At 38.6% G+C, this 11,898-nt stretch overlaps 1 protein-coding gene across 1 annotated transcript; it reads left to right on the top strand.

The window, feature by feature from the left end:
• Positions 1-7,359: 7,359 nt before the first annotated feature.
• LOC121413158 (galanin receptor 2b-like) lies at positions 7,360-8,363 on the top strand. The gene has a single exon (XM_041605920.1). The coding sequence runs from the start codon at positions 7,389-7,391 to the stop codon at positions 8,361-8,363; it is 975 nt and encodes a 324-aa protein (XP_041461854.1). The 5' UTR covers positions 7,360-7,388.
• Positions 8,364-11,898: the final 3,535 nt, after the last annotated feature.

Raw genomic sequence — 11,898 nt, 5'->3', positions numbered from 1 at the left:
AAGTACAACAGTTTTTTATGTTATGATTGTATGTTTATTTATTTCATATTTATTTCATATGCTTTAAGGCGACCGCACACCTTACGACTGGTCTGCGACCCGATTTTAGAATAAAATGAAGTAGAATTTGATGCTGATATTGAGACTTGGAATATCTTACTGTGTAATGTTCTAAATCATCGTACGAGTACCTATGATCAAATTTGTGACTATGCTATCATCCTTCTTAGAATAAAAGCGAATTTAATATCTAGTCGTAATGACGTCATAGCAGTCATACGATTTGCTACGATTTGAAACTAATTTTGACTTTTTTCCAAAACAAGGGCTTGAAATCTATCAAAATGGTTATAATATTATCATTTCAATTAATTCTAACCTCAAATAAAATGATATGTTCCATTCACATCTTCAGAAAATGAGCAAAATGCGATTAGTTCCAAAATCTGGTCGCAGACCAGTCGTAAGGTGTGCGGTCGCCTTTAGCGTTTTGTTGGTCACGTTGCTGATGTTACATTGCCTTCGCCACCTCATCAATGATGTCAATGCATAAAATAATAATTGGTAAATAGAATTACAAAATTCATTCAGTATCCCAGACAAAATTCATATCCGGGCACAACTCCATTAGAAGACAACTCTCGAAGACACCTTTCTCAAATAGTCAATATCCTAACGACAATACCTGCAGTTCCCGGGGAAGTCGTCCTCCTTGAGTAGTTGTTTAAGCGCCATAATCAAGAACTTTAAAAAAAAAGGTGGCAAAAGGAGTGTAATGGCAACGGGAATGTTGCCACAAAATGTTGCCACAAAATGTTGCTATATTTTAAACACAACATGTGTGATGATACTGATGATGGTGGTGACGGCGATAGGGATGATGATGGTGATATCGACGTTTCTGACTGCGATGAAAATGATAAGAGATAATGACGATGCTAAATGATGATGATGTTGACGGTGCATGGTAATAGTATTGACGATGATAATTGTGGTGGGGATGATGCGACGACGATGATGTTGGAGATGGTGTTGTTGATGATGATGATGGTGGTGACTTAAATGTTGGTGTCAATGATAATGTAGAAAATGACGAAACAATTTGTTTCAGTTCTATATTTGTGTATTTATATTTTTGGCAATAGTCATGATAGTGTGACTACTGATTCTACATACATGTACATATGCATTCAGTTGTTCAGCAAGCTTTTTATGTTATAATTAAAGAAGTCGACTTTTGAAATGACTGAATGAAAGAGTCGATTTCCATCCACTTTTATCGAGACTAGATCAGAGCTAATTGTTAAGAATGAGATGAACACAACCTTAACGATCAGTTACGCAAAAAAAAAATCATTGACTTATAAAAAAAAGTCTTGTAGTTTCATTTCCCGGCGTTACACGCAAGTAGTCCCCCACATTTAATGTAATGTAAATTCCATAATCACATTTTTTTGTGAAAGGAAATGAAAATAACTTCACCTATACTCCCGATATATACAAACATGTGTATTTCTTCATACATGTTTATAGATACAGAATCAAATTATTATGACTCTGCCAAAATCGCTATGAAATTCATATCATGACGTGTGAAATGCAGGTAGCTGCTGGCATGTGACGACACAAAATTGAAATCATGAAAACTCATTTTTTCTATGTCTGATTTTAACCAGAAATTTATCAGTATTTTTATCTTATTTCTTGCTTTCAATAGTGATAGTTGAGGTGGTCTTTAATGTCATATTCAGATGTTTATTACTCCAATACAGTTCTATTTATTTGAAACACAACTACATCGTATTTATGTTATTGGACTCGATTCATATTTATATTTTACATATAGTGTGTTCTTACATGTTTGTATATTAGTGGATTAAAGTAAATTTAGAAGAAAAAAAATCATTTGCCAGATGAATATTTTACTTCAGATAGGTTTGGTATAATATGTATAAGTTGATTGAATGGGAGAGAGCGTATAAGGTACAAGGAAAGAGAGGACGTGGAAGAGAGGAGGGGGGGGGGGGTTACAGGATAGACTAATCTCTCCTCATTAATAGGAGAAATGGTTACACTTTGTAATTCCGAAACACATAAATTGCCTATATCTCGATGTTCGTTAATCCGAAAACGTAAAAGGGTTCGTTAATCCGAACATGTGTGGTGTTATTTTGAATGTTCAATAATCCGAAAACGAAATAAGGTTCGTTAGTCCGAAAACGAAATAAGGTTCGTTAATCATTTAGTTTTCGGACTAACGAACCTTCGGAATTACGTACCTCATTTCGTTTTCAGACTAACGAACCTTTGGAATTACGAACCTCATTTCGTTTTTGGACTAACGAAACTTCGGAATTACGAACTTTCGGAATAACGAACCTTTGGAATAACGAAGCTTCGGAATTACGAATGTATGCGGGAAAAACAGCAGAAGCCATATAAATATTGATTTCGTCACCCTTACAGCAATTATTGCAGAGAAGTTTTAATTATTTTGAAGTGGTTCTCATCAGATAGGAAACGGGTATACGTGGGGTGTAGAAAAGAGAAAGATAACGCCTCTTGAAGAATTTTGATATTGTCTACCATCATCAGTGGAGGTGCCGTGGCCGAGTGGTCTAAGGCGCCTGGCTATACATGGAAAGTCCGGAGTTCGATCCCCGGCCGCGGCACCTATGCCCGTGAGCAACGCATTTAATCTACAATGCTCTTTTATCCTGCTTTCAAATAAATGCTATATGCATTATTGGTAACTAGGTGTGCACTTGTTAAAAAAAAATCACCACTGCTAACAGTAACAAATCACCCGTCCTCTCTCTCTCCCTCTCATTCCATCTCCCTCTCTTTTAACCCCCATTTCAGTAGCTCAAACATATTTCAATCCCCTTGTTGATAATTGTACACTAGTGTAGGGTAAGAATTTAATGTGTTAAAATTACAAATGTGTAGGGCGCCATCTCATTGCATCTTCCTAACTTGAGAAATGAGGATGATGAACTTTGGCAAATAACATACTAGTCGTAGACAGACCACTTGGTCGTGGTTAACCAGAAATCTTATCTCCACCATTTTACCGTTTTGAACATTTATTCTTCTTAATTCTTTTGACCTTTCTTGGGTTTTTTTGACATCTTCTATTTCATCTTCGAATAAATAAATCTTCTTCCTCTTCTTCTTGCTCTTCTTCTTCTTCTTCATCATCATCATGCATCTTCTTCTTCTTCATCATCATCTTCTTCTTCTTCCTTTTATTCTCTTCTTCTTCTCCATCTCCTCCTCCTCCACCTTCTCCTTCCTCCTCTTCTTCATTTTCTTCCTCTTCTTCCCCTTTCTTTTCTTCATGTTCTAATTTTTCTTCTCTTCATTAATATCATTATCATCATCATCATACCCTACCACTAATATCGCAATTATTGTGATCTGCCCATTACCATTGACTCAGGCATGTTAAGGTTTTAAATAAAAGCGAATACTACCCCCAAACCTGAGTTGCTATCGACTTAGAGGGAAAAGCGGCAACCGGATAAAAGAGGAATTAATGTATTTAAAACATATGATATTATGTCCTCTGTCTATGATTCAACATTAATTGCCATGACGACTGCCATGATGCAACAAGCGTTAATTGCATCGAACACGTTTTTCGACGTTGTTAAGCATTTGATAAATATCTTCAGGGCTCGAGAATGAACTGTAAATTGAATACATCTTCTCTTAAGCTCGTCAAAATATGACAGCGAATTTGTCAAGCTCTTATAGAAAAGTAGTTATTCAGAAATGACATCTGTATCACAATATTTGCTGTTTAGAAAAAACCCATCGTATTTATCGTTGTAGGGCGTAATTTGCATAGGCGATGATCCGGGAGTATATGGGGGAGGGGTAGTCCTCGAATTTTGAATAAGAACAGCAGCCTATGGTGATGATCCCCTCGATCCCCCTCCCTTCTGAGAGACCAAAAATCTAACGAAATCTTCTCAGACTTGTAAACTAAAATGAAAAGAATGAGAAAAACCCCCCACCAACATTAAGACGCAAAATGATCGAGGAATCCCTGCTTGTTCAGTTAGTCCTAATCATGTTTTGCCATGTTCAGACTGTTCCCCGATGTCATATATGTTGAGGGTGTCCCAGTGCGCGGAATATCCTCTGACAAACGCAAAGTGTGGACGCTCGCTCGGATCCCCCCATGAATGCAATAATGTTGTGAAGAGAGAGAGAGAGAGAGAGAGTGTGATAGGGTCCCACTTTCACAAACACTCAAAATCACTTTCGAAATTGGCATTACCCTTGTCGGTACTGCATTCCAAATTATCGAATACTGGTCTGTAATCTTTTAATTCTAATTGTAAAAAAAAAAATACTTCTTTAGTGATTCACAAACTGTGTAACTAAAATCAAAATGGGATTCGCTTAATTACGAATAGGATACGAACAGAGGCGATGCCACAAAGGGCAAAGGGGGCAGGAAAGCTGGTCCCTGCTAAATTTGCGATCAATACAAATATATTCAATCTTTAATCTTTATTTGATTTGATTTTATTTGCCAATATAAAAACAATACATATAAAATTACAACATAATATAATACATGATAAAATAACATTGGATGGATCGCCCGACTCAGCTGAGCCATTACAGGACAACTGTTCTGCCGAGGGGTCCAGCTATATTAAATAAACAACATGAAATTCATATTATAAAAATAAATTATTGCAACCACCATGACCACATTGCATATTTTACAAGGTTGGATTATTTACAGATGAAATGGTGGACAATTGTACATTTCACATTTGAAAGATTGATAATTTGTATTAAATGACGAAAATATAGTAGGCCAGAGGAAAAATGGATGGTGAAAGGGGGGAAAAGAAGGCAGGCACATGACGAGCATAGAAAATGAGACCTATCTCATCTTGTACACTGAACTAACAACCATATCTCTTTAATGTATTGATGAGAAAAACGCCTATGTCGAAATTCACCGGTACCCCCTAGATACAGACAAACTTGCATGTGTACCTGGTAACGGCTTTGTCAAACATTTGCTTAAAAGTGATGCGTTAATAATATGTGAAAGACATTCACAAGCATTTTAATGACCTTGCATGATAGAGTGTAAGTTAAGTGCGACATGGTGTGAATAAGCTAATTTTAATGAAATGTCATTTAAAAAGACATTGTCACACGTGCTTCCATAGTAAGTAATAGACCCCGTAAAACTCAAACCTATATCTGATACGACCTTGTGCGAAATCAGCATTCCGTGAAATGAAAGAACTAGGTCGACAACTGTTAACATTTTACTAACTTTATAAAACCCGATTATCATATTTACGAGACCACGAGTTCTTGTTCGTTTTTGTGAGTATGGCAAGAAATCTGCCACTCATTTTATTACCGCCATTACACAAATTATCTTTAATACTCCATGAATGCACTCGATGGCATGGCAATGGATGGAGCATGGAGCTCGTGCGTTTACTTTAAATCTTCATTTTAAAAAGCTGATTTTCGTATATAAGAAAACGTAAGAATCCCCGTTTTTAAAAGCTGATTATGATATCATACTTGTATCATGTACATGTTTATCTAAGAAAAGAAGTCCGCAACTAATTTTATCATTTCCCAAATTATATTGCTCCTTATTGGTGAAGATGGAATCCATACAGTGGCGTACCGTGGGTCACGGCATGGGGGGCACCAGCAATTTTTTGTTTGTCACCTTTGGGCGCGCGAAGCGCGATCGATTGCCAGGTATACCAACCTAAACTAAAATTTCTAAGGACTGTGTCATTAAATAGATATGCATCCCACTGATCAAAATAATGCGAGTGCGAAGCGCAAGCTGGAATTTTTTAATATTCATACCTACAAAAGGTACATTATAAGCAATTTTTTTAATCCATATACGTATCTTTCTCACTTAATGCGAGCGCGAAGCGCAAGCTGAAATTTTTGTTTATATTGACCCCAAACAGGGACATTTTAAGGACTATTTCCTATGTATTCATAAAGAACATACCCATCTCACCATGTATTCATCTAATGCAGTGCCAAGTGCGTGCTGATTTTGTCAGAATTACACATAAATCACATTTTATATAGTCATTGTAATCATGGACATGATATGTATCTCACGAATCGAATATTGCGAGTGCGAAACGCGAGCTGAAAATTTTTGAAATTCAGACCTGAAGAGGGGCATTCTAAGGCTTGTTCGTAGGAATTTACTATAGACCCTACGTAATTCACTAACCAGAAGTTGCGAACGTGAAACGCGAGCTGAAAGTTTTGACATTCATACCAGAAAAGGAAACATTTTAAGGAGTGTTTTTAGGAATTCATGAAGAGCTGACATATCTCACAAATCTACCAATGCGAATGTAAGCACGGACTGGAACTGTTTTATATTCAGGCCTTAAAAGGGAGTATTTACTTTAAGTAGTCATGAAAAAGAAGCATATGTCTCTACATAAAACAATAATAAGTCGAAGTGCAAGGAAATATATTGGGTGTAGATGGACTTGAAACCTGATGTTTTAGTACAACAGGATTATTTATCTCATTAAACAGGCAGTGCGAGCACCAGGAATGATGAATACATATAGGCCCTAAGCAAATTATGTTTCATAAAGCTATCATCATATTTCTTATGTAATAATAATAATAATATATATATATATATATATATAATACAACTATGGAGCTATTACAGAGCTCCATGATACAACATAATATAATAATAAACAATAATTTCTTCTTTCCCCACATCCGTTTTCCTTTCACCCTTTTTTTTTAATTGGCCAGCCGATGGGGGGGGGGCACTGAATCAGTATCTCTACAGACTGCAAACTGAAAAAAAAACAATCGTTTCGTTTTACCGCGTTCTTATCATTTTCTCTTAAAAAAAAAATACTTTTTTTAATCACATGAGAACGAGCTGCAAAATTGCCGACCCATCAGCTCAACAGTTGATTAATCACTACTAATCTGTGATATTGTTTGCTGAATGTGCCTACACCCCCAACTGTCGGCAATTAAGGTAGCGATGGCTTATTTGCTCTCTCTCTCTCTCTCTCTCTCTCCAAACAATTGTCATCTGGGTCCCGTAACACAAAGGCTAGAGATTAATCGGACGCTTGATTTTTACGATTGATTGTACATCGTTGTCAATGCAATCAATCGTTAAAAAAATGTTCCACGATCATTGCTAAGATTTGTGTCATGGGCCTATGGTGTGACTTCGGGGGACGTCAGCGCTTGTCATTGATTTTGGTTGCCATAGTTACGGGAGTAATGTTTACACGATACAGCAGGGTAAGCAGTCACTCGATCATTACAGCATCCCAACATACCAAACTCAACATCGTCTTCACGACACCATGTTGACAGCGTCTACCAATGGAACATCGTCGCCGACTTGGTCGTGGGATGCGATTGATTGGGACGATTGGCACACACTGTTTCAGTTAGTTCCTGCATGTTTAGGATGTCTTGGTAACCTAGTGGTTATGGCTATCCTGTTTCCACGAAAGTCACAGAATAGATCTACAGATACCCTGGTCGGCCATCTTGCTGTGGCCGACTTTCTAACATCAGTGTTTCTTCTGCCAATCCCTTCGGTTAGGAATGTACCTCAGAGCTGGGCTGGGTTCTTATATTGTGGCTTCATAGATACACAGAGCTGCCGTCTGGTCTGCATCTTCTCCTCGATTTACATACTCGTCGTTATCTGTTGCGATCGCTACGTTGCTGTTGTCTACCCTCTGCAGTTCAATCGTTGGCTAACGAGAGGGCGCTGCACCTTGTCCATTGCTCTCACTTGGCTGGTATCCTCAGTAGGCCAATTCACAACGACTTTCACCAGTCTGGATATATCAAAGAGCGTTTGCAGGTTGTCGTCAGGGTATTATAGTCGGGTCATCGGTGGTTCTCTGAATTTCTTTTTTGTTTTCGCTTTACCCGCCCTGGTCATGCTCACATCACAACTAATCGTTGCCCATAAGTTGCTCCGGAAGTCCCGACGTTTCAACTCCGCAAAGAATGGCCCATCTGATATCCCTTCCTTCCACTTGGTCGCACGACGGAAGGTGCTGAAGATGACGGCCATCGTAGTCGCCATATTTGTGACCACCGTTGGCCCTAACCAAACAAGTTACTTCTGCTACAACGTCGGGATTGTGCCTCGGGAATACCTATCGGGAGAGTTTCATCGCTTCACGTTTCTTCTCGCTTGCTACAACTCGTGTGCTAACCCATTTATATACGCCTCACAGAACAAGAAGTTCAGGGAAGCATTTTTTAACATGTGGACGATATGGAAATGGCCCCAGTCTCGTGACCTTCCTATATTTTAAACACTTATCATAATCGGATTAACACTTTCTGTTCCAGTGTTACGAACTTTATCCAGGACTAAACTTTGTTCGCTATTGTAGTACTTAAAGAATAATCTTTAAACTTGAGATTTACCCATTTATGAAGGAAACTATTCCCGACCATGTTCGTAAAGTATCAAAGAGTACCGTATACTGTATTTTTGATATTTTTAGTAAATGATTTACATTCTCTGGTATAAACCGCTATCATTCTCAAAAGGAATAATAATCCATATAGAATTATAACATTTATAAACTGTATCAATTAGTTTTCATACCTGGTATGCTTTCTCATACGATCTGCCAAGTGGCATACGAAACATTTTATAAACCATGCATGAATGTAAACATTTCTGTACAAAAAAATGTTGGCCATCCGCAGTGTGATCGGGGGGGGGGGGCTTTGGACGAAAGGTTGGGTCAGTCGCGTCAACGCGATGCGACGCTACCCACCCTTCCGGTACACATCGTTGAGGTCTTATCACAATGATATGAAGAAAAGAAGATAGCTATAGAGAGAGAGAGAGGGGGGGGGGGGATGATCGACCGATCTCTGAGGTGCCGGTGACCGCTCGACAGCCTTTGATCCAACGAGTTCAAGTTTTGACCTGTTTCTGTTTATGGTAACTCAGGTAGGAACTAGGAAGAACAGCGTTTTGCTGGTAAACGCCAAGCTGGTATATAATATACATTTTACATGTTATAGTGAAGACAATGGCAGAGTAGGGATTTGAACTCTCAACCTTGCGATTATGAGTCCATTGCTCTAACCACTGGACCACACGACCCGTGTGGACCTAAATTGATTACGTCGGCGCCCGGACGGCGACCACCCGGGCAACGAGCGTATTTAGGGCAGCGAGTGAAAAGTGAGCAGGCGCCACCAGAAATTCAATTCCGCGCCAAATCTTGAGCAACGACCAAGCGATACCCAAACCAGTGGTGCCCGGACGGCCGCCGTTCGGTGCCCGGGCGAAATAGGCTAAAAACTCGCCGCCAGATCGCCGAGCACGCTAATTTTGGGGGTCGCGACCTTAGCAAATGTGTTGACTGGGGATTGATGCCTTGTCAAAGGGTCGTGTGGTCCAGTGGTTAGAGCATTGGACTCATAATCGCAAGGTTGTGAGTTCGAATCCCAACTCTGCCATTGTCTCCACTTTGATAAAAAGGCCCGAGAGTGATATCTGTCGTCTATAACGTCAGCCACTATGATTGATTTACCTAGACGTAAACGTTTCATAGGTAATTGGTTATATGCCAGCTTGGCATTTACCAGCAAAAAATGCTGTCCTGCCGAGTTCCTACGGGAGTTACCACAAACAAACAGGACGCTAGGCCATGGTGGGATTCGAACACACGACCCTCTGATTACAAGGCGAGAGTCAGAACCGCTACACCACGGCGCTCCCACTCAAAATATCATCAGAATATAAATTATTCTTTAAAGTATTGAAATCTATCAAATTCCCCCTTTTTCGTGATACAGGGAGCAGTGGAGAATTTTACATATTTATCGGACCTTAATGTAGTCCTATGATTCTTTGACGGATTGGCCCTCTATCAGCTTTGACTGTCCATTGTCAACAGTCCATAGCTTGAAGACACTGACTCCAAATCGATTAATCGACTGATGGTTCTGCAATGCGGAGTTGCAGTGACCGAGTTGTCTGAGGTGCTCGACTGTACATGCTAAGTCCGGGGTTCGATCCCGGCCGCGCGAGGGATGCCCTTTTATCCTGTATTCAAATAAATAGAAATGCTATACGCATTCCTGTTAACTAGGTGTGCCTTTGTTTAAAGAAAAAATGGTTGGCATACTATTGGTCAGTCTGAAGTCGCGCTTTCACAGGTGTGACGGTATCCTTGTATAAAGGCCGCACGTAGTGCACATGCTAGAGTTGCAATCAGACATATCTTTAAAAAAATCAAACGCAATTCGATTTTCAACCAATCAGAGGTCTTTGAAGAACTTTCGTTCAACGGAATTCTTTACGGAGCGTGGCCCTGGGTCCCGTCTCACAAACAGTTACGATAGATCCAATCAATCACAACTATGGAACACCAGCAATAATGTCCCCATCTAAAACAAATGTTTGTTCAAAATATTTTCTAGATATAATGTATATTCCTACATTCATCGTTCTCTTCAAGAGTCAGTGTGCTTCTTTGTGTTAACAAAGGTCGTTGTGCAAATTTTCTGTATGAAAAATGATGGCAGTGAGGGATTTCCATTATACGTGATGTTGATCGGATCAATCGTGACTCTTTGTTAGACGGGCTTTGTCGGTTTCCTGTTGCATAACAGACGGTTGGACAATTTAATACCTCAAAATATTTTTATGTCAGATGTGCAGGAAGGACGATTTTGTCAATTTCGTCTCATCTTTATCATAGCATAGTAAGAACGATGAAGCTAATTATATGGTAATAATTGCACGAATGCAATGCAGAATCCACTTCGATGTATCTACAATTCATTGACTTTTTTGTGTGTGTCTTTTTAAAAATTTACGTGGCATATGTATACTTTTTTTCGCGCAATTTTTGGGTTACAAGGCCCTATCAATATCCTTTCCTAATTGACTAATCTAAGTATTCCAGAGACTATGATATCACACTAAACCATATACTAGCTTCAAATATGAGAATTTAAGTTGGAAATATCACTGTAATAATATTTGTAAAGTTTTGTCTAGAAATGCTGGTGTAATCTACAAGTTAAAACATTATGTCCCAAAATAAATTTTGCTTATTTTGTATTCAACTCTTATTTTGCCTTATCTTCATTTCGGAGTTTTGGCATGGGGAAAGTCTCTAAAAACCCAACTAGAAAAGATACTTGTCACTCAAAAAAGGGTGATCATGGTGATAATAATTGTTTTCAATGCAGATTACCGTACACACACTAATGTTTTGTTCTATAATAATAAACTATTAAAGGTAGAAGATATTTATCTTTTACAGTTAGGTTTACTCATGTATGATCATGAAAGTGGTACACTCTCGAATACATTTGCGCAAATGTTTCGAAAGAACAATCAAGTTCACAGTTATAATACTAGACAGGCAACTGCACTACATATGCCACGGGTAAGAACCGCCTTTGCTCTAAAAACACTCGCTTATACTGGTCCTAAGTATTGGAATTCACTTCCTATTGATGTAACTTGTTCTGTCAGTGTCTCTGTTTTCAAACGCAAACTGAATTGCTTTTACTGAGTCATTATGTTGATAATATTTAATGTAAATACAATGTCGTATGACCTGTTTAAGTTTTATTACTATTTTCTTAGCTCATTTGTCAATCCCCTCTTTCTCCAGGCTGGCCCCTCATATTCATTTAACCAACTTTCCTCTTGTGACTATGTTTGTTTTCCCTTTCTCTATCTCACTCCTTTTCTTTCAATCTTCCTAACCCCTATAATAATAATAATAATAATAATAGCCAATTTTTATAAAGCGCTTTTCCCAGAGTGGCCCAAAGCGCGTTACAGCATATTATTACCCCGTCATT

The sequence above is a fragment of the Lytechinus variegatus genome, chromosome 4 (assembly GCF_018143015.1).
Source record: "Lytechinus variegatus isolate NC3 chromosome 4, Lvar_3.0, whole genome shotgun sequence".
NCBI lineage: Eukaryota > Metazoa > Echinodermata > Echinoidea > Temnopleuroida > Toxopneustidae > Lytechinus > Lytechinus variegatus.
The sequence above is the reverse complement of the archived record's forward strand: the minus strand, read 5'-3'. Positions and strand labels throughout refer to the sequence as shown.

Coding starts and splice junctions, on each gene's coding strand:
- LOC121413158 (XM_041605920.1), top strand. CDS start 7,389: ATGTTGACAGCGTCTACCAATGGAACATCGTCGCCGACTTGGTCGTGG.